A 24,242-nucleotide genomic window follows, 5' to 3' on the forward strand; every position below is an offset into this window, starting at 1 on the left:
GCTAATACTGCTCTAAAGAGGGTGCGTTGAACTTTTTTTCAGAGCTGCAAATATCAAGAGCAACAAAATGGTTACATGAACAGTCACATGGGCAGTTATACGATTGGTCTCATCAAGAATTACATTTCTGCCTTTTTTCATATGAAACCCTGTTTTATACTCTATATAGACATATCAAGCTTTAATAGAAGTACTGGTAAAAGGAAAAATAAGAGCAATATGGAGAAAAAAACATTTAGTATAAAAACATATACGTTATTATGTATTATTCGAATAAAGAGGACACAAAAAAAAAAAAAAAAAAAAAAAAAATTGCGAACAAGGCAATTTTTCAAAAAAGTAACTTGCACAAATTGATGTGGGTATATATACATATACATGCACATACAAATACGTCCATCTAATCATATTCACATATATGTGTGCCGTTTGAGGATAATACTTAATTCTGCGAATGAAACAAGTGGCACCGTCTACAAAATAAATGAAATTATGTAAAAAAAGGGAACACTGAAAATGCGGAAAAAATGGAAAGAACGGAAATAATGGAAGGAGTGGAAATAATGGAAGGAGCGGAAATAATGGAAGGAGCGGAAATAATGGAAGGAGCGGAAATAATGGAAGGAGCGGAAATAATGGAAGGAGCGGAAATAATGGAAGGAGCGGAAATAATGGAAGGAGCGGAAATAATGAAAGGAGCGGAAATAATGAAAGGAGCGGAAAAAATATTCACATTTGTTTAATCTGCTTAAAACTTTCCCTACAACATAATAATTCAAAATAAAATATTAAAAAAGCGTAACACAAAGTATGAATAACCAGTGCATATATGAAAGAATAAATCATTATAGGTGATCACAAAAAAAAAAAAAAAAAATATAAATATATATGTATATGTGCATGTATATTTGTCTGTATCTTTTCTCTTATTTATCACCCATAATGATCTATTGCAAATGAAGCAATAACGGATTCAAAATGTAAAATTAAAAAAAGTTTAGTAATATTCTAATGATGGCATCATAATTTATGCACATGTGAATGTCTACTTAAAATATATGCGGCTAAGTCCCTTTAATAAATATATCATAATATGACGTAAAATGAAATAGGAAAAAATAAAGATCTACATATTTTTTTTTGCATACAAAAAAATTAAACTTAATTTTCAATGAATGCTTGTGTGCATCATATATAAATTGGGATAAATTAATTGTATTTGTTTAAAAAAAAAAAAAAAAAAAAAAAAAGCTTAATTTGGTGGTTACAATATTTTTGTAGTTACGCATACTTGTATGAACATAACTAAATATGCATACACGCCCACATACATATTCATAAACATATATATATATATATATATATACACACACCAGACTTACACGTATGTGCACTTGCTACTAAGAATAATTTAATGTACCTACATTAAAATACATTAAAGCTTCATCTATTTTATTTTATTTTTTTTTTTTTTTTTGGGGTTTATGGCATATGATGAAAAAAAAAAATAATAAAATAAAATAAAGTAAAATAAAATAGAATGACTCCTACGCACCAGTAAATAAAATGTCCAGCAAATATTTTAACACATATTCAATACCTATACATAAGTAAATTCAAAAAAGGGAAAATATAAAAAAATGTAAGAAGCAACGGCACATATGAAAAAAAAAAAAAAAAAAAAAAAATGAAACGTTCCTTTGAGACATTTTTAATATGCATTACCTTCGTGTTGCAACTCGCATATAGCCCTAAAGATGAAAAGGGAAAAAGATCATAAATGTGAACAAATATGCATATGTGTTATTGTGCATATAAGCTGAACGGAAAAAATAGTTATGCAGGCAAAAATGTTTACGTATATACATACATATGCATGTAAATGTATATATATGTACGTATACGCACAGTAATTTTCTTTTTTTTTTTTCCATTTTTTACTTTTGTATTTTTTCCTTTTGCTCCTTCTCATACTCACTGTAATGGTATTTTATGTCATATTGCTCATACATACTATCAATAACTTTAACACACTCTCTATTATTTTTCCCGTAATTTTTTATTATTTTAATTTTGTCTGATTCGGAACATAGCTCAAAAGTCTGGAAAACGGAGATTGCGAAATGCAGGTAAGGGGTAAAAAAAAGGAATAACAATAATATTAAAAATGTTAGTAATAATAACAATAATATTAATAATACTAACAAACATAATTATATTAATAACAGTAATAATAGTCATCAAGCGAGTTTTTTTTTTTTCACTGTTACGCACTTTTATTAGTGGCCAGGTTAATTTATTATTTTGTATGTCCGATCCAACTTTCCCCGTTTTTTCCTCGTCTCCAAAATAATCCATAAAATCGTCATGAATCTGAACAGTGCAGGAAAAAAAATGGAGAACGAAATGATGGAAAATAACATGGTAGAAATGAACAAATGGATAAATTGTCAAAAGGGCATGTAATCAAATTGTGATCAAATGCGAAATAAAAAAGCACATGGAAATGGAAAAATTTTTTGAAAAAACCAACTTGAAAATACTCGCCCATCAAAACAGATATATTCTCAACCTTTTTGTAAATTAAGTTATCTAGAGATATTCCAGCTAGCTGCATACCTACGGTGCGTATATAAATTGGTAAGAAAAATATGAACAGTCAGGAAAAAAAATAAAAAAAAATGCATAAAATATAAACGTCACAAAAAAAAAAAAAAAAAAAAGAAATAATAAAGCACGAAATGTACGTATCAGCTGCTGGAATATTATGGCAAAAAATGTAACTAACCACACACAATAGGTAAAAAGAAAGAATAATATGCAGTTTTATGAATAACTATATTTTGATAAACTTTAAAATTGATCATATTAATATTAATAAGTGACTGTTCTGAAACATTAATATTGTTAACGTCAATATTTCTACTTATGTCTGAGTATTTTTCAGAAAATATATTCGCATCTAGGTGTTGGCCAATAATAGTTTTTAAAGTAGCGTCTCTGAAGGAGGCTATAATGTCAACGTAGCAGCTTTCGTTTCGCAAATACAGCTCAATTAACCTGTTATCAGGAAAGGGACACAAACATATACACACGCACACACACACACAAAAATTATTACAAATAGCAAAGAAACTATACCAACTATGACCTTTTTAATTTTTAAGAACTAACTTGTAAATGGCATTATACAAAAGGAGAACGTCATTCACGGCGTTTTTCGTTTCAACTTCTTTCAATAGATACCTATTCATCGTTCAGGAATGAGAAAAAAGAAAGGAAAGAAAGGGAAGAACGAACCAACGAAAGAATAATGGTTAACGCGTTGAAGAAGTATACATGCATGCATTTACATAAAATTATTTTCAATAGGTAAATACAAAGCCAAAATTTTGGTCATACCAACAATATTTGTTTCTCCTCGTTTCTCCTTTGTCCATTATGTCATCGGCCACTAGGAACGACGCCTGTAAAATTTCTATGCACCAGGCTGAAAGGGAAACAATGCGTAAATAGAAAAATAAGCGGGTAGCTCTATGTGTTGCGCGTCTCTATCTATATGTATACATACATGTACATTCGTATATATGTACGTAAAAGCATGTGTGCATTTATGTGTACACTCTTCTTAAGTATCAGTTGCAGTTGCAAATATTATAAACCTAAACAAGCAGCCTTCTCCCACTCTGAACTGTTAATGTCCCTATTTTTTACATATTCATAAATTAAAATAACCAAAATGCCTCTTATATTTTTTCCCCCTGTCAAAAAAAAAAAAAAAAAAATAATAAAATAATAATAAAAAAATAATAAAAATATAAAATAGAAAAAAATACTTCTTAATGGCTTCACACACTTTAAATTATTTCACCATTTACACATATCAGTTTCGGGGTAAACAAAATTTTTTTACCACTTTTAACAAATTATATCTTAAAATAATCCTTCTGCTCTTTTCATTTAATTATGTCCCAAAAAATATATTCATCATGTACGCAAAAATGTGTACATGAGTGTATATATACATACATATATATATGTATGTATGTCCTACCTAAGCAGTTGTAATCAAATAAAAGTTTGTAATATTTTGAAATGTGTTCCTTTATGTGATCTTCTAGTATGTATTCGTTAATATGGCTTATGAAAGCATCCCTGTATTTGTCATACATCTAAGTATATATATGTATATATGGGTGTATTTATGTATATATATGAGTATATGGGGATACATATGGGCATATATCTGCGCGTAAACATGAGGGACAGATAAGATATAAAGGCTACGTAATCTGCAGTAATTATTTCGAATTTTTATACGTTAAACAGATAAATAAATAAATAAATACATACACGTACATATATATATATTTATATAAATGTAAACTACTATGCTACAACAGCACTCACACTTCTAAAAAAGGCTAATCCTCCATCCACTTCTTCGTTATTTACCTCCTTTTCCATACTTGTTCTTTCCTTTGTTTATTCCTTTTTTTTTGTTTGTAAAATTATATTTTTAATAGTGTTGTGTGTGTGTGTGTTTCTTTTTTTACTATATTTTGATTACAAATTTGTTAAATTGAACGATGTGTTTTTAAAAGGATGTTTTCATTATATACTTAAAATGTAAATGGTGACAAGGAAGGAGATACTAATTTGTTATTCTTACTATATGTATATATATTTATATGTATTTATATATTTTTATGATTATATTTATATATAATGCATGTTTATATATATATTCATGTATATAAACATGTAAGCATCAAAATTTCGGGGAGAGCGTTTTTCTTACTCCGTGTTTATTTAATAAGCCTTTATTCAAGAAACGTTTCCCAACAACTCCTTCTCATTGGTGCTATTGGCAGTTACCATTGTTGTGCGTTTTTGAATAGCCATATATTTATGCACAGTTAAAATGACTGTTCCTTTTTAACATACATATACATTTATGCTCTCCTTAGAAATGCTAATACAAACTATTCGTAAAAAACGTAAAAACAAAAAAATGTAAAAATTACTATTTCTGTATAATGCAAAAAAAAAAAAAAAAAAAAAAAAAAAATACTATTTCACATATATTATTATATATGTACGTGTTTTACGAAAAGGGCTATTTTCAGATATTGGAATGAAAAACAAAATGAAATACGGCTTCGATTTTTTACTAATTCGATTAAGTCAATAAAAAAAAAAAAAAAAAGAAGATATTGTAATTCCGCATTGTCCCTTTTTCGTAACTTCTTCTATGTGAATGTTTGCTGTTGTGGTTATATATATGTATACATAAATGTATATTGATAAACATATGTGCATACATAAACATATGTGTATGTTTGTACTTACATGACCAGAGAATAGTACTGAAAAACATTTGAGCATTAGTACATCATAACGAAATACAGCACTAAAGGAGCCTAACTTTTTTAAGCGTAAATGAGGGAAATACGAATACTCACATGAAACGGAATGGTAGCAAGTAACCACGGAGTTACATTCATATGAAACTCATTAGCGCGACGTAGAAGTAAAAAAATTTTCAGCAATGAAAAGCGTAGGCTGTAAAAGGTAACGTAGACATAAAAGGAAAAAGAGCTAATACGTAAAATGAGAAAAACTGCGCCAGAAATTAAGGAAAACTTAGATATGCTACATATATATGCACGTACACACACATATATATATATATACGAAGAGAGAAATAGGAAAGCTATATAAGGGATACCCAGGAGGAAAAAGATAAAAAAAAAGGAGAAAATTTTGTATATTTGACGTGTAAGGTGTAGTTGCATGTTTGAAGTTTAGCATTTATTATTATTATTATTATTATTATTATTATTATTATTATTATTATTATTATTATTATTATTATTATTATTATTATTATTATTATTATTATTATTATTATTATTATTATTATTATTATTATTATTATTATTATTATTATTATTATTATTATTATTATTATTATTATTATTATTATTATTATTATTATTATTATTATTATTATTATTATTATTATTATTATTATTATTATTATTATTATTATTATTATTATTATTATTATTACTATTATTACTATTATTATTGTTATTATTATTATTTTTGTTTTTATTTTTATTTTTATTTTTTTTTTAAAGATGGACAGTGACATAATCGACGAAGAATTTGTGTACGGCAAAAATATTGAAAAGATAAAGAAAAAAAAAGCGCTAATCTTAGATTGCCTAAAAAGTGTAACAGACCCAGATTTAAAAAAGAATATTGTTGAGTTAAATTTTGTTCGTAATTTAAAAATAATTGAAAAGGAATGTAGAAAATATGACGTAAATTTTGATTTAAATTTGACAACTCCTGCCTGTCCTGTTAAGGAAGAATTAGTTGCAGAATGTAAAAAAAAATTGAGATTATATGAATGGATAGAAAATGTAAATATTAATATAACATTTATAAATTTTAATGAAAATAATAACAAAAGAAATCGAATTAATAAAATTGAAAATATTATATTAATATATAGTTGTAAAGGAGGAGTAGGGAAATCTTTTTTTTCAGTTAATTTTTCGTTTTACTTGAAAAAAAAAGGAGCATCCGTTGGACTTCTTGATGCAGATATTAATGGCCCGAGCTTACCCACATTACTTCCATTTGAACATACATACGCAAAATTTAAAAATACAAAAAAGACAAGGAATAATAAAATATTTTATGAAAAGGAGCTAGGTAATTATGACCATAGTGATGATTGTACAAGTGGTATATCAAAGAAGGAAATTGAACAAAAGCTGGATTTTTTGCATATCCCTATAGTTGATCATCACAATGAGAAATGGCAAAAGATCGATCAAATTAAAGGTGAGAGAGGGCAGGAAAGAGCAGATAGCAACGAGTTGAACAGTCACAGGGACAAAATTGGCGATATCTATGGAATTGATCGTATTTTTAACATTGACAACAGTGATAACGTTAATCGCACTAATAATGCTAATCGCACTAATAGTGCTAATCGTTCTAATCAACCTAATCGCAGTAGCACAATAAATTTGAAAGGTAATGATGATGATGATAAGGAATCGCAAAAGGTCGTGAGAGATCACGTGCCATACCAAAATTTGGGTGAAACGAAAAATAACGTGCACAGAATATCTTACGACCAGGGCAGTGTCAAGGATAAAGAAGTTTGTGAGGATGAACGAAACGACGAGAAGGAGGAAGAGGAGGAAAATGTGGATAGACAACCCATGATTGAACCATTAGTATTTAAAGATGTAAAATTAATGTCTTATGCGTATATAAAAAATAAAAAAAATTTAGGATTTGCTTCTTTTCGAGGGCCTATACTAAATGAATTAATAAACGAATTTATAAATCATGTAGATTGGGGAATCCTAGATTATTTAATTATAGACATGCCTCCAGGAACTAATGATATACATTTAAATTTATTTGAAACTGAAAAAATTGATGGAATTATTATGGTAAGTACCCCCAATGATTTATCTATTAATGATGTAGAAAAAGGAATAAACATGTGCAATTATTTTAATATACCAATAATTTGTCTGATTGTTAATATGAGTTATTTTATTTGTGATAGCTGCGATAAAAAACATTATATTTTTAATAACTGCAATATGGAGGATTTGAAAAAAAAATTTACTAAAGTGTACGACATTCCTTTTCATTCCTTGTTTGCAAGAAATGCGTACCAAGCTTGTGATAGCAGTGGTGATGGCAGTGGTGATGGCAGTGGTGATGGCAGCGGTGTACGTAGTGGTAGTCGTAGTGGTAGTCATAGTGGTAGTCATAGTGGTAGTCGTAATGGTAGTCGTAATGGTAGTCGTAATGGTAGTCGTAATGGTAGTCGTAATGGTAGTCGTAATGGTAGTCGTAATGGTAGTCGTAATGGTAGTCGTAATGGTAGTCGTCGTGATAGTCGTAATGATAGTCGTAGTGATAGTCATAGTGATAGTCGTAATGATAGTCGTAGTGGCAGTCGTAGTGGTAGTTATAGTGGTGGTTACAATGGCGTACGCAGTGATAGCCAAAATGGTAGTTGCAGTGACCGTAAAAGTGGTAGGACGAAGGGAGAGTTGAAATTCCCCTTTATTTTGGCCTTTGAAAAGCATTATTTAATTGACAAGCTAGAATGTATTTTTCAAAATATTATAAGACAAATTTCTATAATAAAAAATAATCATATGTTGAACTTACCATCTTTACAAATATATAACAAACAGTACATTCAACTATCCTTTGACTCGATAGAAAATAAATACGTCTTTGCAGATGATGTATTACTTTGTAATATTAAAGATATTCGATTAAAATGTACATGTGACATATGCAAATTAAATAGGAAAAAGAAAAATTACAAAAAAAAAAAATTTTTAAATCGTAATATTTATGTAAAGGATATTATAAAACTAGGTACGTACAATGTTAAAATTGTGTGGTCAGATCAGCATGTATCTGTTTACTCATATTCTTACTTGAAACATATTTTTCAGAAAAAAAGGCTCAGTGGGGGAAGTGCATATTGCCAGGTGAGCAACAGTGATAGGTATGAGTGGTAGAGCTCGGTTATGCGGTGTGCAGACATGTGCACACTCCCATATACGCATGTTTCACTTATGTACGCAAACTCATTTGTGTTTACTGTTTTGTTTATGTCTTTATGTTCTTTACTTTATACTATTCATTCCTAGTGTAGTTATGCAAATAAAGCCCTCCAATATTGCACAGGTGAATGTAATCACATGTGCTATTTGTTTTTTTTTTTTTTCTTTTTTTTTATCATTATGGACGTTGTTGAGACCACTTGATTGTTCATTTTGTAATTCTTTTAAAACCTGTATGATCTTTCAACTGATGGCTCTACCTCCTCGCGTGAGTGCATATATATATATGGCATCCCTGCACACACACACACACATATACATTATGCTTGCTCTTGCGATTGCACTTGCTATGTTTACTGCTATTACCACTTTTACTACCACTTCTATTTCTGTTTCAAATTATTTTCGAATTGGAAACTCGCCTAACGAGGGAACAGTGCGGATGTGAATGAATAGGACTGCACAAAACGCATTTTAAAAGGAAAACTTTACTTTAAAAAGTTTATGAACAAAAGCAAAATAATTTGTTTTTATTTTATACTTGCTTGTACTAAAAAGGAAAGCGAAAAACTTCTGTAAGGGGTATACATGTACATGAACATACGAATGTGCAGGTGTACATATATATATGCATATGCATACATGTATATGCGGGTATACGTATATGCGCATTTTTTTGCAAAAATGGGTATTCTCTCAGAATTGAATGTACTTGTTATTCGTAATTTCTAATGTACAAATTATAATATGAAAAAAGTTGTTCATGATAAGAGAACGAGTTAATGTTGTTATTACTGCGCGTGGTTCTTCCATCCGTACATATAGGCACACATATATGCATACACATATGTACACGTATATACACGCATACATGTATCAATACATGCACACGTACATCGCTGTAACACAACGATAGGAGGGTGGAAAAACGCAGAAAATTATGAAAAGGAATCAAGAAATAAGAAAAAAGGAAAATAAATCATATGCAAAATCAAAAATGCTATACAAATACATTTTTATGGTCAATACGGTAAATGCGCTAAACTTTTGAATGTACGGTTACAGGGAAACTATTCGCAAATACCTGTACACGTGCAAATGCACGGTTGTCGAGCGTTCACCTGTGTATGTGTATGTATATGTGTACGTATATGTGTATGTATATGTGTACGTATATGTGTATGTATATGTGTATGTATATGTGTATGTATATGTGTATGTATATGTGTATGTATATGTGTATGTATATGTGTATGTATATGTGTATATGTATGTGTACGTGATTATGTATATGTTTGTGTGTGCGTTTGTGTGTGTGTTTGGATGTTTGTGGGTGTGGGTGTGGGGGAAGAGTTGGCTGGGTTTGCCATATTTGTGCTGTCTTTACTACAGGTTCGACCTGTATTGACATTTTGATCACCTTCTGGTTGATTTATATTATAATAAGACTGCAACTTAATTATATTCTCAATACATTTAGTAACATCCTCTACATTCATAATATCTTGCGTGTTCAGAAAATCCTCGTAATTTTTTTTTGACCATGAAATAGGGTCAAAATATATCCAAGAAGCACATTTTTCTATACTTGAATAATTTGATAAATTTTTAGGAGTAAACCATTTTTTATATATTATATGGTAGAGCCATTTTCTTATATATAGTTCAGAAGCAGCATAAGCTTGTAATACATCTCTCGGTATATTATAAAAAATATAAAAGAGGGTCTCTGTTTTTAATTTTAATAATAAAGATAAACGTATTTGAAAATGTGTATTTAAATAAGAATTTGGTTTTATAAAATAATCATCTTTATTTGTCGGATTATCTGATATAGGTGAATTAAATGAGGAGAAAAGGAAATCACGGGTATTTAAATCTAATCCTAATGTTGTTAAATCTGTTCCTAATGCTAAAATATTTAAATTTGGATTTGTCATTTTTATTACTTTTAGTATTCCTAATAATCCATAATTTGTTCTATTATATATTTTTGCCCTTTCTGTTGTTTCGTACAATATTTCTTCAAGTGAGAGATACTCGTCTTTCTCTTGTTTATATGTATGTTCAGTGCTTTTCTCTTTTTGGTCATCAATCAGTTTGTCCTTATGCATTGACTCATTACAGTTTGGAATCTTCTCCCCTTTGTCTATATTAACCTTTTCATAGACTTCTTTATCTTCATGTGAACTATTTTCCCTTTCCTCATTTGTGTGCTCGTCCAAAGGAAGTCTGTAGCATATATCGTCTCTATTATTCGCTTTCATTCTATGCGCATCCATAGTGTTCATTTTTTTTTCTACCTTTTTCTTTTCATTCTTTTTACAAGTTTTTCCACTTGTGCATCTTATTCTGTCACATGAGACGTCTGTTTGGTCATATGGGAAATCTGTTTGATCGCACGTTCCCTTGATATTATAATCGTTTGCATCATTCGTATGAGGCATTGCATTATGATCGTTCGCACTGTTAGAATTACCTTCATCAATGATGTTACTACTTCCATGTTCTTCCTTTTTATCCCCCCTACTTGACATTTTACTTTCCAAGGAGTATTCAAATTTCTCATTATTATATTCTGCACAAACATCCTGTAACTTATTATTTTTGCATAGTGTTAAATCATTACTAGTAGTATTGATTTGATTGATTTGATTGATTTTATTTACTTTATCTTTAGTCATACTATTTTCATTTAATTTTATATTTTTCTTATTCTTCTTACTTTTCAAATTATCTATATTTGTTTCACTACTTCGAATTGTATCTTCACTGTTTCTTTCATGTTTATTTTTACTGTTATTTGGATTGCCACTTTTCTTTAATTTTGTTTCCTCCTTTTTGTTTTCCCTTCTGTTAGTGGTAATACTAATCTCTTTATTTTTATTGTCATAATTCATACCATTGTTATTTCTACTAGTGCTAACAGAATTGTTGTTATATAAAATTTCTTGGTTCAAGTTAATATTTAATGCACTCTGTCTTTTCTCATTACATACTTTCCTGTAATTATCACATTCGTTGGTAATACATATACCTTTTTTTTTGGTCCATATATAGTTACCTTCTACATCATTATTGTGTTCATGAATGAGTAGATCTTTTTCCGTGTTACTGCTATCCTGTGGGTTGTCTTTAATATGATTTTCCCTTGCGTTTATTTTGTCTTTTTTGTTAATTTTGTGCATTTGACATTTTTCAAATATTTCGCATTTTTCGCATTTTTCGTACTTATCATTTTTTTCTTTTTTTTTCCTCTTGTCTTTATTCAGATTCTTTTCCATTGAATCTTTTGTTTCACTGATTCTATTTTCTTTTATGTGGGAAGAGAGAACAGATTCCTTTTGTAACATATCGGTGCTTTCGTTAATATATACTGAGTGTTTCACTTCATTATCCATGGGGTTGGAAATAGAGTTATCACTTATGTTATCTTCTATGTTTTCATCCATATATTCTATCCAGTGAATTTCGTTTTTCTCATCCTCTTTATCGTTCCTGCTATGTGTATTGCCATTGGTTGGGCTACTAATGCTATTAGTGTTGTTACTACTGCAGTTATGATCCTTTATCAAATCTGATACTTGTTCATTCGTTTCAATATCCAAATCGTTTATATCGTTAGAATCATTATCTTCATTTTTGTTATTTCCTTCTGTGTTTTTTTTTTTTTTTTTTTTGACATTTTGATTGAATTCTTACTTTTTTCCCTTTTTTTTTCTTTATTTCCCTTACCCATAATATTGTACTTTCTTTTTATTTTGGGTCGTGATTTAAATAAAAAAAAAAAAAATAGGAATAATCAAAATTTTAAAATTGCATAAAGAGCTGCTATGCATATGCGGTATTACACGTGTTTGCATACATACGTTGCGTGTGCATATAGATATGTGTTTATGTCTGCGCTTAAGTCTGTGCATACGTATGTATGACTGCGCATCACAAGGCAACTACCTACTTAGTGGTACGTTCAGCTTTCGATGTATTATGCATGAGCATAACTGCTAAATCATTCCACCGATTGTAAATATTTATTTATAATATTTCTATCACATATACCCATATATGCGCTTGTATGTATGTACGTATTTATGCACGTATTTCTACTCAGTTTAACTATTTTTCTTTCATGCATATTTTACGTATGTACGCATTTATATCTCTAAAAAATAATAGAGCTACACTATAGGCTTGAAACCTTTTTTTTTTTTTTTTTTTTACTTACAAAAACTATGTGAACTATTAGAAAAAAACATGTACATACTTATGATAAAAATGAGAACAGTGCAATTACTTTAATAATTTCCAAAAAGGAAAAGCACAAAACGAAAAGTACGTCATAACGTGTGCCTAAATTTGTGCGCTCATATGTATATATATATAAATGTATGCACGTATGCACGTATGCACGTATGCACGTATGCACGTATTTACATATGCACGTATTTACGTATGCCCTTATTTACATATGCACGTATTTACATATGCCCTTATTTACATATGCACGTATTTACATATGCCCTTATTTACATATGCCCTTATTTACATATGCACGTATTTACATATGTACGTATGACCATATGCACATATTTACGTATTCACGTTTGTACAAATGTGCAATGATACAAGTTTGTTTATGCCGACTTGAAAATGTTTTCATGAGTATTACCAGCACAACGTTTACGATATTTCAAAAAAAAAAAAAAATTATATATTTTTTATAAGGTCTTTAGAAAAAAGAGTAAAAATGAAACTTATTAAAGATGTATGAAAAATGCCTTTTCTAGGTAGACCTAAAATAACAATGTAAAAATTAAGAATGCTTAGTAGTTTATTTAAACGTCATTTGAATAACTAAAGAAAATGAAGCTTATATAAAAATTATAAGCTCATACATAAAAGACCCTTGATATATGCTATTATTTTACCAAGGGACAAATTTTTTTTTTTTTTTTCTTTTTAATTGTATTGGAAGATATTATAAATTTTGATGGCATCACTAGAGTTTTTTTTTTTTTTAATTTGTACGGGATGTAACCTTATGTACACATTTAACTTTAGCGAAAAAAATTAAGAAATGTCATACGACAAGTTAATATTTATATAAAATTATGTTCAACATTATGTTCAACATTATGTTCAAAATTATGTTCAAAATTATATTCAAAATTATGTTCAAAATTATGTTCAAAGTTGTGTTCATAATTGTGTTCATAATTGTCAGCAAAGTGTAAATTGTGTACACACTATTTTTTTAATGCATAATAATACTAATTTAGTGCTGCTCAACGTGTTTATACAAATATATATATGTGCATGGGTATGTATTGACAATTTTGATTGTTAGATTTAACCTTTTTTTTTTTTTTTTTTTTTTTTTTTTTTTTTTTTTTTTTTTTTTTCTTAAAATAATAATAAATTATAAATAATCTTATGTTTTTAAGAACAGGTGCTTATTTCCAAAACAAGAATATATTTTTTTATTCCTATGACTGTAAAGACTTCACTTTCATTCTTCGTTTTTTTATTTTTTTTTCTTATTACACAAAATTGAGTATCACGAAATGAACATATTAAATAAAGCGGAAAATGAATGAAAAAAGGGAAATTATTTTGACTATTCAATTGCTTTTTTTTTCCTACATTTTTTCTTTTTTTTTTTTTTTTTTTTTTTTTTTTTAAGCACTTTTCTACGTAATAATTCAAAAAGTATATCTGTTATCTTTACCCTTTGTTATTTATTTTAATTATGTTGTATATGTACATATATGCCCTTATATGTAATTACATATATATTTACTAACTAATGTGTGTACACATGTTAAACATAAAAAAATATTATTCGTACACGGATAGATTTGTTTAATTTAACATTATCCATGCAAACACATGTATACGTGTGTACTTATATGTACATACAAATATATTCTTATGGATATATATTTATTTGTGTTCATAACTGTATGTAATAATGCAAAACTTTTCAGAAGAGCAATTTCAGTGAAAGGCAAGATCAACAACACGTAGTACTATTTGAACTTTTTCCTTTTATTAACAGTGCATTGCAGTGTATCCTAAGCATACTATTACATTTTTATTTTTCTTTTTGCCGTACGAGGATAACCAAAAATTATGAGGATAACCAAAAATAGTTTAACTTATTTTAATTTTTTTATTTATACATTTATTTTAATTAATACATTTATTTATTTATTTATTTGTGTTATTTTAATTAATTAATTACTTTATTTATTTATATATTTATTTATTGTATTTTAATTAATTTATTTATTTTATTTTTTTTTTTTAAAGTGGAACAAATATATTATTAATGTAGTACTGCCTCATCGATATGTTTTACTCAAATTATTTACTCGGCTTTATTTAAAAAAAAAAAGGAAAAAAAAAAAAAAATGAACCGTTTTCATAAATGGCATACATATCGGGTTGGACATCAAATATAGTTCTTCATAAATAATGAGGAAGCCTTCTTTTTCAAAACGATTTAAAATTCATTCAACTGGTGTATATATATAATTTAAGAATATTTTTATTTTTAAATTATGAATATATCCTAATTTTAATATAATAAAAAAAAAAAGAAAAAAAAGAAAGGTACTTTTTAAAATTTCCACCTAAAATTATCAGCTTCTTTTAAACATTTTTTTTTTTGTTTAACAAATAATTCCTATATCAAGAAAAAATTTATGCCACCTTTTATTTGCATTTTACGCCATTCGAGCTTCATTTATTACTACTGCTACTGCTATTACTACTAGTACAGCAACAACTACTACTGTTACTACTATTATTTCTTTTTTTTTCTTTTTTGTTATGTTAAATGCTTACCAATGTAATAGCTACGAAGTTTGAAAAGAGTGCTTCCAGCAGGTTAATAGAAAAAAAAAGAGAAGAAAAAAGATGAATGGGTAAACGTACACAGCCTATTTACACATACATGCATATACACACATATATACCCACGTACACACTACTTATGCACCTACATATATACCCCCCTTTATGACAATCTTTTACTTACCAAAAGCAATTAAGATATACCATACTGCAGAAAAGACGCAAAAAGTACAAACATACGTCCAAAAAAGAGGTAATAAAAAGAGAATACACACAAACATGCACATGAACATACATGCGTGTAAACATACGTGCGCAGTGAAAAGGAAACAACATTGATGTAATGAAGGTTCTAATATTTAAACAGACAAAATGAAATTAAAACTTATGCTTGAATGGTGTACAGTGGTAGCAATTAAAATTGTAATTGCGTCATTTTATTTCTCTGGTGTGGATATTAAAAATATGAAAGGGAAATACAAAGAGATTGAAAACATAAATAAAAAGGAGAATGTAATAAAGGAAATATTTTTGAATGAATTAAAGAAATTAAATTATATGAATAACAATGTTATAGCATTAAGTACATCAAGACATCATTTTAATTATAGGCATACGTGTAACTTATTGATTGCATATAAATACCTAAAAGATATAGGTGATATTATTGATACAAATATATTACTTATGATCCCATTTGATCAAGCTTGTAATTGTAGGAATATTATAGAAGGCACAATTTTTAAAGAATATGAAATATTTCCAAGTGAAAATTACGATATACATGTAAGAGATAATTTATATACAAATTTAAATATTGATTATAAAAATGATAATGTTAAGGATGAACAAATCAGAAGAGTTATTAGACATAGATATGATGCATTTAGTCCTAAAAAAAATAGACTACAAACGAATGGAAATAAACAAAAAAACTTATTCATATACATGACAGGTCATGGTGGTGTAAACTTTTTAAAAATTCAAGAATTTAATATTATGAGTTCCTTTGAATTTAAATTATATATACAAGAACTACTTATAAAAAATTTATACAAATATATCTTTGTGATCATTGATACATGTCAAGGATATAGTTTTTATGATGATATATTACATTTTATAAATAAATATACTATTAAAAATGTCTTTTTATTATCTTCATCTAATAGAAATGAAAATAGCTACAGTCTCTTTTCAAGTAAATTTTTAAGTGTATCAACAGTTGATAGATTTACTTATCATTTTTTTAATTATTTAGAAAATATTTATAGAATATATCCTGACGAACCACATAAAAATGCAAAATCTTTTTCCATGTTTAATATTTTGAATTATTTAAAAACACAACATTTAATATCACAAGCAACAATAAATAATTCCAAATTTAACTCATCCACATTTTTACATGATAAAAACATCCTTTTTTTTAATTCCAATTTGTTACCTATAAATAAGGATGATATGAACAAATCAACATATAACCAAAATGACAAGGACAGAAGAGATGACTCGTTTAATTCGAGAAAAACGTGTTTAGGTTATTTAACTTTATGTGGTCATATAAAAAGTCAAATATATGCAAATATGGCAAATCTATATGAAGATAGAAGCTATTACAGCAATAATATGGGGGTTTACCTGAAAGAAGAGTCCTATTTTACGGATTATTGTTTTACTTCCATTCACGTGAATGTAAACTATATGCTGAAAGTTTTAGTTTTTTTATTTTTCCTTTTCTTTTTTCTGCTCATTTTTTTGTTTAAGTGATGCGCCATGGGTGATGCTACTTTCTAACGCTTCAATGTTATTATGTTATTTTATCATTTCGTCATTTTATCATTTCGTCATTTCATTATTTCGGCATTTTATCATTTCGTCATTTTATCATTTCGTCATTTCATTATTTCGGCATTTTATCATTTCGGCATTTTATCATTTCGTCATTTCATTATTTTATTATTTTATTATTTTTGTAAAATTAACTTACTTTTCTGGAAATGACAGCATTATTTTTTTTTTAGTTTCAAAATAGAGCAACCATTGACGTTTTGCAGGTCATGTAATTTAAAAAAAAAAAAAAAATTAAGCTAAATTCGTAAATGGTTCATTACATATTTATACATGTGTGCAAATATGTTCAAAAAGAATACGATATACGTTCCGTTCGCAATTGGTTTGGTGCGGGGGGGGGGAGGGAAGGTAAGACACTGAAACGGATAAAAGATAAAAAAATAATATAGTGTAACATAATTGTGATACTAAAAAAAAAAACTAATGTATTTAACAAAACTGAAAGGAGAAAAATGAAAAGGATTATGAAAAGAATATTTCTTGAGGTTAAAAAAAAAATATTATGTTAGAGGGCAAATATATGCAGCCATTTTATTGAATAAAAAACAGAAGAATGAAGAATACTTTTCCATATTAAAGAGATTATTTGATTATTTTTAGATTACGAATACTCTTTTTTTCCAAAAGAAATTCATATTTTAAAAAAAGTAAAGTGTCTTCTTTTAAAGTATTATCATTTTGCCCACACTACACATACACAAAATGGAAAGAAAAAATAAAAAAAAAAATATAAAAATATAAAAAAATAAAATACAAAGGTTTGTTTAAATGAATATACGGTAATGCATTAAAATGTTGAACGTATGAATTTTGTGTATTTCAAAAAAATTGCTTATAACATTTGGTTTTCCTATTAGAAAGGTGTATGACACCACTAAAATTACATTGCTTTTTTTTTTTTTTTACAAAAAAAAAATGGAAAAAATTAATGATAAAATGATAGGATTAAAATATGTTTACTGCTAGTACTTTATGAGAGGCGCACTTTGCATAATATGTTCCTCTTTTTTGACAACTCCAAAAGAGGAATAACCGAATTAACAGTTTCCAAGAGTTCATTATTCTGGTTGTTTAGCATTTTTTTATCTTTTTTATTAAATTTCAGCTTATAACAGTTTATGGCATCGATGCATAGTATTGCCAGGGCTCAAAAAAAGATGCAGTATTTTCATTTTTTCCAAATTTTTTTTAAAGCATACATATAAATGTACGTATGTGGGTTTCTGGATATATGAGTTGTATGGGTGTATGGGTTATGGGTGTATGGGTTATGGGTGTATGGGTTATGGGTGTATGGGTTATGGGTGTATGGGTTATGGGTGTATGGGTTATGGGTGTATGGGTTATGGGTTATGGGTTATGGGTGTATGGGTTATGGGTGTATGGGTTATGGGTGTATGGGTTATGGGTGTATGGGTTATGGGTGTATGGGTTATGGGTGTATGGGTGTATGGGTGTATGAGTATATATGTATAAACGCATTAGCGTATTTTAATTTTTTTTCTTCTGAAGGTACATGGAATGTTTTTATATACAGAGATAAACAACAAACACCAAAAATTTTAATAGCAATGCTTAAAACTTTAAAATATACATTTTTAAATATTATGAAAAAAGTGGAAGCTCCAAGAAAAAGCTGTAAAAGTTTTTATTGATTTTTTCTTTTTTTCGCGCTCTATTAATGTGTTAATGTGTCAATGTACCGATGTGCCAATATGCGAACGTGTTTATGTGTTATTTTATTTTTTTTTTTTTGTTCTTTTTTGTACATTTTTGCACATTTTTGCGCTCATGATTTTTATTTACCTTAACAAGACAGCATGAATAAATAAATTTTTTGGTTGTATTTAAGAAAAAATATTAACGCGTCAGTACAAAAAAAAAAAAAAAAATATATAAAATTAAAGACAAAATATAATAAAAAAAATACACCTACTTTAATTTTAGTGTTTAGAAAAATTTACTATATTGAAGCAAAATTACCAAGTATCACCTTATGTTCATATATATGTACACATATAAAAATATATATTTATATATATATATATATATATATATATATATATATATACATATATGCGAATATATGTATGTGTTCGTAGGCGTGTGAGTAAAATTGAAAAGAAGGGAAAAAGGTGCCAATTTTAATAAACCTAAATACATAAATCCTTTTAAGGATTTTGCCTGGTATGTGTTACTTTTTGTTATTTGCTGATACGTATCCATTTTGTATTGCACTTTAGAATTTATTACAAAATAGTCTAAGTCAATTTATAATAAAGGAAATATATGTATAACGCGAATATATGCATAAATAGTACTATGAAAAAAAAAAAATAAAAAAAAAAGGACACATATATAAGTGGGATATGTATGTTCCAAATAACTTATATGTACACAGTATAAAAATGGCACACTGTATTGTTTTATAAATACTTTTCACTGTCAGAATATACACACATAATATACGTGAGCATGTGTAAACAAGATTGGTGTGTGAACGCAAACATAAAAAAATATTTTCAGTTACACATTAGAAGCGGAAATATTCGTGCACTATTTTGAAATACAGTTAAATAATATTACTATTTTTAAAATTTTTTAAATATTTGTATTTTAATTGTATTTACCTGAAAATGTTATACGGTTATAAAAAAAAAAAATTTTTATTAGTTATAAATTCAGTATTATTTATACTATTTACTGTATTTATTTTATTTACATCTTTTACATTATTCGCTTTATTCACACTGTTTACACGATTTTCTCTTTATTTTTAAATGAATTAAAAGTAGTAAATACTCGTTCTTCAATTTTTCCTGCGATTTATTCGGCACAGACAATTTTCATAGCGCACACCATTGAAATAAAATTGCCATAGTGTTTTATGTTTATATACCATTCTGTAAAATTAAAAGGAAAATAGTAGTTCGCAAATTTTTTAAACAGAAGACAAACTACCAGTTATGTTAAAGTGATACATATTTTAGCAAAGTTAAAAATTTATGATAAATTAATGGTTTATTAATTTTTACCTAATCTCCTGTTATTTTTATCGTACATTTTACTCCATTTTACTGCTTTTTACTGCATTTTGCTCCATTTTGCTGTTATTTAATTAGACGTGTAGCAAAACAACGAAGTAAAAATAATTAATGCCTTAATTTATTTGGCACCATGTTTCGCAAAATCGCTTGTCTTTAATGAGTAACCGCTGCACCAACTTTTTGTTTTATCACATAGATATATTTGTATCTTGGGTGCGTGCCTACATGTACACAAATGCACTTTGCAACGCCGCACGCTACGTCTATACATTAATCAAAGCATGATGAAAATACATACGTTTTCAACATAATTTGTTTGTGGTTTTATTTGCGGTTTTATTTGCGGTTTTGTTTAAGGTTTTTATTTTTATTTCGGTGAAGTGTTCACATTAAATTTATTCATGTTTTTGAGTTTTTACAAAGGCTAAATTTTATTTGTTTATTTTTTTTTTTAACATAATGTATTCGCAGTGATCCTATTTGTATATCATCAGACAAATTAATTTACCCACCCGCATATACTATCAAATGAACATACTTTCCTTAGTTTGCTTCTTTACATTGTTTTGTTTTATTTTTTATTTTCATTTTATTTTTATTTTCATTTTATTTTTATTTGTTTTTTATTTTTATTTATTTATTTTATTTTTTTACGTGCTTATTAAGTCTCACTAATATACCATTATTTGATACTGTTTTAATTGAATTCTTTTTTCTTTTCTTTTTTTTTACTTTTGTTTTTCTTTTTTTTCTTCATATTTTATGCTTGTTAAACATTACATGTTTCTTTATGCCCAAATCGACTTGCCTACTTTGTTATAGTTTTCTTATAAAGTGAAATTTCCCAAGAAAATGGATATAAGACATGTAAAAGGTTGTGCATATTATGAAAGGGAAGATGAAATAGATTATAAAGATGAAATTAAAGAGGTTACAGAAAATTTAATATATGAGAGAAAAAAGAATTTTCAAGAACAAGACAATTATTGTTACAACTCCGCAATAAGTATATGTCCGAACGTTTATTGTAATATTTACACAGATTTATATAACTGGTTTGGTTTTAAAAATTGTAGGAAAATAGACATTGAATCTTTGAATACCTGTTTTACAGATATAACAAATGGAGGTGTAGGTTATTATGAAAAGCTGATAGTATTAGGAGGAAGAGTTTTAGAATTATATAGTGAATTACATTTTTTTAATAAATATAATTATGAAAAAGATGTAGAGATAGTTAATGATTTGAAAAATATTAAATCAATTAAAGAAGTTGTTTTTCATTATTTATATGTTCAAAAGAGAAAAAATCGTGTAATATATAAAAACAGTTTATATTTATTTGGTTATTCTTATCTGTATACACCATTATTTTTTAATAATAAAAATTCCATAATAAAATATGTTAAAGCATGTGTAGCATATGCAGTCAAATATAGTGGTTCAAATATTTTCTCGTGGATGCCTTCCTTAATTGAACATATACATCATGCACAAAAATTAAAGATTGCAGAAATAGAACAGGAAAACGAGTTAATACAAGATTTACAGGAATATTTTGGGTACCAATTTGACTACATATTACCAAGAATAGCAGAATGTTTTAGTTATCACAATATTTATATAACCAATTCCCACTTAACAGGACTACAAATAATTCGAATGTTCGCTAATGAGTATTTTTCCCTTTTGGCGGATGTAAGGAATTGGCCAAATGACTGTTTATAAATTTGAGACTGCATGAGTTATGCTGTTTGTGTGGCGTGTACGTGCACGTAGATATGCATATTTGTATATATGTATATATAGTACATGTGTACATATTACATATATACATAGTACATGAATACATAGTAGATGTATAACATAGTACATGAATACATAATACATGTACATACGTAAACACACTTTTAAATATATATAAATGCACAATACACACACTAACCCTGCACTACGACGAACGTTTTTCCTCTATTCGTGGATTAAAAATGAGTGCATAATTTTTTTTTTTTTTTTTTTTTTTTTTTTTTGTTGCTTACGTAGGACGTGAACATAAACGGAAAGGAAAAAGTAGTATGGGTGCGAGAGGAGACTGAAGCCTTTTTGAATTCCAAATGTATTGAAATCTTTAGTGGATGCATGATATCATTGAACAAATATTTAAATGAGAAAAATGTACAAGTATCTAAGATAAGGAACATATTCGAAATGATATTATCATCCTGTTGGGTTTTAGGAAATGAAAAGAAAAATAAAATATGGGTAAAGGCTTTAATACAAAGATTAAGACAAGTGCAGTTATTAACTCAAATAACTACTATAGAAAAGTGGTCTTATAGTATAAAAAAATATAATGATATTAATATAAGTAATTTTGTAAAAGATATATACAACTTTAATAATATAAATGGAAGTATATTATCACCTTTCCAGTTACAAAATATTAATGTTTATTTACCTCCAAAGGAGGTTATGTTAAAACAGATTCCTTATTATACTACTATTGCTGATAAATATAAAGATCGGTATCAGCAAGCAGATAATAACAAAGTGAAGGGAAAAAAAGACTGCCAACTTTATAATGCATTGAACAATATTTCGAAAAATATATATATGCATTTCAAACCTAGGAAGCAGACAAATGTTCATTCAGCTAGTGTGAAAAAGCTAGTCTACACGAATAAGGAGGACCCATATGCAGGTTAGAAAGGAGGCAAGCATTTCAGTGTGCATATGCATGTTGAGCAGTGCCATGTGTACGCGCACATGTACGTATATACATATGTTTATGTATATATATACGTATATGCATATATATATATATATATATATATATATATATATATATATATATATATATATATATATAGCTGCACACTACTAAGCGGGTGTGCGGATTTGCGAGAGGTTTCCGCTTACGATATCAACCAACAAGGTATTAAATTACAAATGTTTATTTATTTGTCATTCCAACACAGATATGAATTATCACAAACTTAAAGCAAATCTTGAGGAAGATGAGTCTTCAAACGAAAGATATGATGATCTTGTGAACATGGACGAGGAAGAAGTATTTTTTCCCAATAAAAAAATGAACATAATAAAATCAGAAAGAAATAAAAAAAATGGAATCCCTGTTAAAATAAAATATATTAGAGATGCAAACAATGATGAAAATTCTAAATATGTCATAGAGATACCAAAAAAAGACCTGACACAAAGAGGGAGTAAAAATCATGTAAAAGCTGGTAAGATATAAAATAAAAAAATAGAAGTTTATGTGTAAATTTTAGTTAATAATGCATAAAAAAAGTATCTAAAATTTGGTGCAAAAAAAAAAAAAAAAAAAAAAAGAAAAAAGATATGTCCACACTATTTCGTTGTTTTACGCGTGCATAAATTTAGATATATATATATATATATAAGAACATATGACGATGTTTTTTATGTTTTATTCTCAGTGCTTTGGGGAAACGGCAAAAAAGGCTTAGAAATTAAGCTACCGGCTGCAAGCAACTTTATATCACAGATGAAAATTAAATGAAAAAAAGTCTACAAGTAAAATACAATTCTGATATAATATAGTTCAAAAAGTAAAATAAAATAAAAAAATTTTTTTTTTTTTTTTTTTATATGTTAATTTAGTATTAAAAATTTAATCTTACATAACTTTTACCTTGTATCATAATGTATGTGTAGTCGTAGTTCATATATTAAATTATGTCAAGCATGTTTTGCTATTTTTTAGTAAATCTTGTACATCGTGTTCATCATTTTTTTTTTTTGTTCATTTCGGAATATGACGCAGTTATATATTCACATATATATATATATATATATATATATATATATATAT

At 27.4% G+C, this 24,242-nt stretch overlaps 5 protein-coding genes across 5 annotated transcripts; 3 read left to right on the forward strand and 2 right to left on the reverse strand.

Moving 5' to 3' along the window:
• Positions 1-1,547: 1,547 nt before the first annotated feature.
• On the reverse strand, positions 1,548-4,467 carry PmUG01_09037700 (geranylgeranyl pyrophosphate synthase; the record flags this gene model as incomplete). The annotated part of the gene is made up of 11 exons (XM_029005075.1): positions 1,548-1,600; positions 1,726-1,751; positions 1,942-2,102; positions 2,275-2,373; positions 2,534-2,619; positions 2,789-3,060; positions 3,175-3,246; positions 3,403-3,490; positions 3,663-3,761; positions 4,055-4,172; positions 4,411-4,467. The coding sequence occupies 11 exons, from the start codon at positions 4,465-4,467 to the stop codon at positions 1,548-1,550; spliced, it is 1,131 nt and encodes a 376-aa protein (XP_028861701.1).
• Positions 4,468-6,146: 1,679 nt separating this feature from the next.
• PmUG01_09037800 (conserved Plasmodium protein, unknown function) lies at positions 6,147-8,582 on the forward strand (the record flags this gene model as incomplete). The annotated part of the gene is made up of 1 exon (XM_029005076.1): positions 6,147-8,582. One exon carries the CDS (start codon positions 6,147-6,149, stop codon positions 8,580-8,582), a length of 2,436 nt encoding a protein of 811 aa, XP_028861702.1.
• A 1,328-nt stretch (positions 8,583-9,910) lies between these two features.
• NOT2 (CCR4-NOT transcription complex subunit 2, putative) lies at positions 9,911-12,366 on the reverse strand (the record flags this gene model as incomplete). Its single annotated transcript, XM_029005078.1, has 2 exons — positions 9,911-12,282; positions 12,363-12,366. The coding sequence occupies 2 exons, from the start codon at positions 12,364-12,366 to the stop codon at positions 9,911-9,913; spliced, it is 2,376 nt and encodes a 791-aa protein (XP_028861703.1).
• Positions 12,367-15,857: 3,491 nt separating this feature from the next.
• Positions 15,858-17,255, forward strand: GPI8 (GPI-anchor transamidase; the record flags this gene model as incomplete). Its single annotated transcript, XM_029005079.1, has 1 exon — positions 15,858-17,255. One exon carries the CDS (start codon positions 15,858-15,860, stop codon positions 17,253-17,255), a length of 1,398 nt encoding a protein of 465 aa, XP_028861704.1.
• A 3,983-nt stretch (positions 17,256-21,238) lies between these two features.
• On the forward strand, positions 21,239-23,930 carry PmUG01_09038100 (conserved Plasmodium protein, unknown function; the record flags this gene model as incomplete). The annotated part of the gene is made up of 4 exons (XM_029005080.1): positions 21,239-22,084; positions 22,430-23,087; positions 23,365-23,634; positions 23,848-23,930. The coding sequence occupies 4 exons, from the start codon at positions 21,239-21,241 to the stop codon at positions 23,928-23,930; spliced, it is 1,857 nt and encodes a 618-aa protein (XP_028861705.1).
• Positions 23,931-24,242: the final 312 nt, after the last annotated feature.

This window comes from Plasmodium malariae (genome assembly GCF_900090045.1).
Source record: "Plasmodium malariae genome assembly, chromosome: 9".
Classification (NCBI taxonomy): Eukaryota; Apicomplexa; class Aconoidasida; order Haemosporida; family Plasmodiidae; genus Plasmodium; species Plasmodium malariae.